This window comes from Helianthus annuus, chromosome 15, assembly GCF_002127325.2.
Source record: "Helianthus annuus cultivar XRQ/B chromosome 15, HanXRQr2.0-SUNRISE, whole genome shotgun sequence".
Lineage (NCBI taxonomy): Eukaryota > Viridiplantae > Streptophyta > Magnoliopsida > Asterales > Asteraceae > Helianthus > Helianthus annuus.
The window spans coordinates 156,047,753-156,054,013 of NC_035447.2; the positions used below are offsets into that span (position 1 = coordinate 156,047,753).

Below are 6,261 nucleotides of genomic sequence, written 5' to 3' on the forward strand. Positions count from 1 at the left end.
AAATCTGGTAACAATTTTGAATCTTAGTGGTATAATTAAGAAAAACAAACTTTTTAAATGAATCTTATCTAAGATGATGTTTGGGATTATGTTTTGAAGTGATTATTTGATTATTGCGTTTGTAAAATATAAATAATCTAAAAAAATGTTTGAATAAAAAAGTGATTATCTGCCTCTAAAAACGCAGTTTTGAAGAATCATGTACCTACATGCTTTTTCAAAACGTAGTTTTAAAAACGCAAAATCTATTTTAAAACACATAATCTATTTTGAAAACGCAACACGAAACACCCCTAAACCTATTTTGGTTGATTACTCATCTATTTAATATAAACCGGTAATCTGGTAAACTTCTTTAACCCACCCTCACCCCAACAAAATTACATTACAATATAAATAATTCGAAATTTTGCATCTCATTTGAAACGCATGCATATCTAGCCGTTAACTCATTCTGCATTTGCCGCGTGGGCATATCATCGTCATTTCATTGCCTTTTATAAACTCCATCATCCCCAACAATGCCCACTGCAATCTTGCTTTTACCCTCTTCTTTCAATAATTCAATGGCTTCCTTTCACACATATCTCTACGTTTTCTTCACATTATTCTCCACTTTACTCTGTGTTTCCAAGGCTTTCAATTTGACCGTTGGCGGCAAAGACGGCTGGACTTTACACCCTTCTGAAGCATACGATCATTGGTCAGGCAGATTGAGGTTTAATGTCAACGACAATCTCCGTAAGTATTTATGTCCTTGTTTTTTTGGTTTTTGGAATATTTGATTTGGTATTACAGAGGTAATTGAGCTCAAGCACTTGAGATCTATTCGTTATAAGTTATATTAATAAATTCAAAAAACAGAGACTATTATAGACTAATGGCAGGTAGAAAGCAACAAGTTGCGCCGTTATCCTCTTCTAAATAGCAAACCCTACCCTGCTAAGTTTGAATTCAGTCGAGCTCGAGCTTGAGCCAGAACTCGAGCCTTAAAATAAATTAGTTTTACAAACGAGTCTAGGCTCGAGTTTCATTTATCGAGCTCAAGTAGTTCACCGAGCCTAACAAACAAATTATTTATTCAAATTTTGTTTTGTTTTAAATATATATTACGAAATAATTATTTTATTATTATGTATAAAATTCGATAAACCAAATATTATATTATATTTTGTTATAAGGAAGCAACCGAACTCACGAAAATGAAACAAGGTGAGCTCCGTCTGGATTCAGTTCGTTGCATTCCTTTCATTTTGATTTTGTGAAGTGGGTGTTAACAATTATGAATCTTGACTTGCAGATTTCAAGTATAATGGTGGGTCGGATTCTGTAATGGAGGTCAACAGAGGCGATTACGGTAGTTGCAACACGAATAACCCCATCACCACCCTTACCGGCAGTGGCGATTCTTTCTTCAATTTGAATCGTTCAGGACCTTTTTACTTCATCAGTGGCAATAAATCGAACTGTGATCAGGGTCAGAAGCTAACTGTCGTCGTTTTGTCCCCAAGGAAAAATCAAACACCACCTACTATTGCACTAGCTCCGGGCAGCTTTTCACCGGTTCCAGCGGGTGGAATCGCGTCATCTTCTCCGACCGGTAACCCCATGGACGTGAATGCACCGGCACCGGAAGGGTCACTGGCGACAAAACCAGCAATTTCTGCCACCTTGATTGGGTCACTTGCCATGATAGTATTCGGGCTGGGCTGGGTTTATTAGTTTGTTATCTCTTGTGTGAACATTTGAATTAGGTTTCGATTGTGTGAATCTTGGATTTAATTCGTTAGTTTGAGTATTAATTTTTCTCATTTCTTGTTGCATTTGATAATTTACATTTTACAAATAAGGTATCCTTGGTGACCACTAGGGCAATAGAATGTGTTGTGTTAAAAGAGATCGTGTGAAACAGAACTATTTATCTAAATGTGTTGTTTTCTTAAACGCTATACGTACATGGTTGATAAGCGGGTTACACGACACAACATGCTTAACACAATTGAAGGTAAGCAAATCAGTAACACGAATGAGATCGGTGGCGAACTATTCAAGGGGGTGGAAATTTAAGTTTAGGGTTTAGTTTTTATGTCTTGTTTTGGTGGGTGGGTGTGGGTGGGGGTTTAGATTTTTTTTTTTTTTTTTGGGGGGGGGGGGGGGAGGAGGGTGGTTGCGGGTTTAGGTTTTTCGAGGGTGATGGTTAGGGGGTTTAGGATTTTCGTAATGTTTCACATATGTAATAATAAATAACAGTATTGAAAAAAGTACGACACCTTAGACCTTTTTTATATCATAAGAATATGCTTAAAATACTTGAATGAAAGATAAAAAAATTTGTGATCTTATGGTGCAATTTAAAATATAATGATAACCTATAGAAAAAATAGAAATGTTTTAAAAATATATATTTTTTCCAATTTTACACCTCCTTCATTAAACTCCCATTCCCCTCCTTTTTAGTGTTCTTGATAGTTTTCTCATGATTCATCTCATCTATATCTATATAATATAATAAATGAGATGGATTTGGGCTATGTGACATGTTATGGTGGAGCTAGAGATAAAGCGATGTTCCAAAGCAATCCGATAAGCATAGCAGGTGTCATTAGCGAGATTAAGTCAGTGGGTTTTTTATGGTTGAACACTAGATCTAAATCGTTGAAGGTTTCTTGGGACGAATGGTGTAAATTTGTAATTATGTAGGTGTTTATTTTGTTGGTTGCCGCCTCGGTTTGAGGTTCGACGTGTTGGTTTAATGAAGTTCTCTTTTCAAAAGAGATGTTTGAAAGCAATCCGATAAGCATAGGAGGTGTCATTAGCGAGATTAAGTCAGTGGGTTTTTTATGGTTGAACAGTAGATCTAAATCGTTGAGGGTTTCTTGGGACGAATGGTGTAAATTTGTAATTATGTAGGTGTTTGTTTTGTTGGTTGCCGCCTCGGTTTGAGGTTTGGCGTGTTGGTTTAATGAAGTTCTCTTTTCAAAAAAAAAAAAAAAAGAGTGATTGTGGGAGAGAATCAATTCTACATAGCCTACTTTCATTTGGATGCTGGATCCGGCTGAGTTCGGGTCGGATTATGGGTTTTATAATACACCGACTCACATTATTCGTATCATACAAATTCTATACTCTCAATTATTGTTCATATCTCACCTACCGACACCACCAGTTCTCTGTTCTTCCTCCCGCTGTTCATCATCTTCTTTTTTATCAAGAATCTATCATAATTAAAGGTAAATCTACAAAATCGATCCTAAATCTGGTTTATTTATGTTATCTCTATGATGGTTAATTATGTGTTCAACATTTATCCAAGTTACTGATGTTTGTTGATTTTCTTTTTCATGTGGAACCCTAAATCTTGGATAACAATTGAACTCAGATCATTCGTCAAACAACAGAGATTAGTTAAATGTTATTGTTGTTTTTTTATTAGTATAATATTTGTTTCTATCCTTTATGTTTAGTATTTTTTTTTTTAAATTTAAGAATAAATGTTCTGAATGTGTTATGGTTTGTTTTTCTCATGATGAACCCTAAATCTTATGTCACAATCGGACTCAGACTCTTTGTCAAACAATACAGGTTAGTTAAATTTTGTTGTTGTTTGTTTTTTGATCGGTTTAGTGTTTGTTTTTATCCTTTAAGTTTAGTCCTTATTTTGAAATTTGAAGTATCAATCTTTTGAAGTTGTGATGGTTTCTTTTCTCAATTATAATTTTTATATTTTATTCGTTGTTAACTTCTTAAAAGATGTCGTTATTTTCTTTATTTTTGTGCTGTAACACCTCAAAAATATAGATTTTATATATATATATATATATATATATATATATATAGGGGAGGGTTATCTTGAGAACGCTAAATATTGCGAGAACCGTGAGAACGAATGAAAAAACCAATCAAAACCAATTTTTTTTATACAAACCTCATTGTAATTAAGATACAACATCAAAACAAGAATTTATAACATCAAATAATTCATTTCTCATTTCAAAATCATTCTTTTTAGATTTTTTACACATGTGTAAATATAGCAGATTTACACATGTGTAAATGGCAAACTTACACATGTGCAAATTTCTTTATTTACGAATTCACGTGAATTTAAACGTGTAAATTGAATTTCTAACATTGTATTCGAATAATAATGATAAGTGTAGAAAAAATTTTTGAATTTGAATTGTTTTTGACCAAGTTCTCATGGTTTTTTCATTTGTTCTCACGGTTCTCACAAATACTTAGCGTTCTCATTTAAACTCTCCCCTATATATATATATAGGGAGCCGCTAGAATGAGAACCACCTCGAGTTGTAAGAACCGCGAGAACTACACCCCACGGAGGGGCGTTCGCCGCGATTTTTTTTTTACAAGTAGATGTGTGCATTATAAACACGGCCGTAAAAAATCACGGCGAACGCCCCTCCGTGGGGTGTAGTTTTTTACACCTCAAGTTTGGTGAAAAAAAAAAGAAAAAAGAAAAAAAATTAAAAAACACCAAACTTGAGGTGTAAAAAACTACACCCCACGGAGGGGCGTTCGCCGTGATTTTTTACGGCCGTGTTTATAATGTACACATCTACTTGTAAAAAAAAAATCGCGGCGAACGCCCCTCCGTGGGGTGTAGTTCTCGCGGTTCTTACAACTCGAGGTGGTTCTCATTCTAGCGGTCCCCTATATATATATATATATATATATATATATATATATATATATATATATATATATATATATATATATATATATATATATATATATATATATATATATATATATATATATATATATATATATATATATATATATATATATATATATATATATATATGGGAGGGTTTAAATGAGAACGCTAAATATCGTGAGAACCGTGAGAACGAATCAAAAAACCGCGAGAACTTTGTCAAAATCGATTCAAATTCAAAATTTCTTTTACACTTGTCATTATTATTCGAATACAATGTTAAAAATTTCATTTATACGTTTAAATTTATGTGAATTCGTAAATAAAGAAAATTTACACATGTGTAAGTTTGCCATTTACACATATGTAAATTTGTTATATTTACACATGTGTAAAAATTCTAATAAAAGTGATTTTGAGAGTAGAAATAAATTATTTGATGTTGTAAATGCTTTTTTTGATGTTGTATTTTAATTACAATGAGGTTTGTATTAAAAAAATTTGGTTTTGATTGGTTTTTTTATTCGTTCTCACGGTTCTCGCGATATTTAGCGTTCTCAAGATAACCCTCCCCTATATATATATATATATATATATATATATATATATATATATATATATATATATATAAGTATCTATGAAAAACCCATTTAATCTAGAAAACTTGAGAAACCTGAATTGTGTGGACAAGATTGATCCACATCATATGGTGGAGAGAGAATGTTGGTGAAATGAAAGGTGGAAAGAGAATGTTATTTAATATTATTTCTTATGTACTTTGTGTAATATATCTTGACCAAAATACCCCTTCAGCCACTTAAATGGTATTAAATTTAAATCAAATTAGTAGCTAATAATTTCAACCATTGGATCATGTTGATCAATGGTTATCATAGAGTTTACTAGGTTTTCTTATTACAAATAAGTTTTCTATAGATCCTTTCCCTATATATATATAGGACAAAGATCCGTTAGGAACCACCCTTTATTGCGAGAACCGCGAGAACCAGTGTGAACACAAACAGTAATACCTAAAAAAATCTAAAAAACACCCAAAAATTTTTTTTTTATTTTTTTACTATTTTTTATATAAAAATCGCTACTTTTATTAAAAAAAAAATTTTTTTTGGCTACTAAAAGTAGCGATTTGAACATAAAAAATAGTAAAAAAATAAAAAAAAATTAGATTTTTTTATTTTTTAGGTTTTTTGGGGGTTTAGTTTTTAGCATTTTAGCTTGGGGGGGGTTAGGTTTTTTTTAGATTATTTGAGGGTTTTAGTTTTTAGCATTTAGCTTGGGGGGGGGGGCGGGGGGTTAGGTTTTGGGGGGTGGGGGGTTAGGTTTTTTTTTTGGGGGGGGGGGGGGTTGGGGGGGTTTAGGTTTTTGGGGGGTGGGGGTTAGGTTTTTTTAGGGTTTTTTTAGCTATTTTAGGTTGTGTTCACATTGGTTCTCGCGGTTCTCGCAATAAGGTGGTTCTCGCAGGAACCTTACCCTATATATATATATATATATATATATATATATATATATATATATATATATATAAAGTGTTGTTTGCCGTTAAAAAAAAAGTACCTCTTTGA

The 6,261-nt window shown here is 32.7% G+C and overlaps 1 protein-coding gene across 1 annotated transcript; it reads left to right on the top strand.

Moving 5' to 3' along the window:
• The first annotated feature begins 515 nt into the window (after positions 1-515).
• On the top strand, positions 516-1,853 carry LOC110912854 (early nodulin-like protein 2). Its single transcript, XM_022157671.2, has 2 exons — positions 516-741; positions 1,301-1,853. The coding sequence occupies exons 1-2, from the start codon at positions 522-524 to the stop codon at positions 1,720-1,722; spliced, it is 642 nt and encodes a 213-aa protein (XP_022013363.1). The 5' UTR covers positions 516-521; the 3' UTR covers positions 1,723-1,853.
• Positions 1,854-6,261: the final 4,408 nt, after the last annotated feature.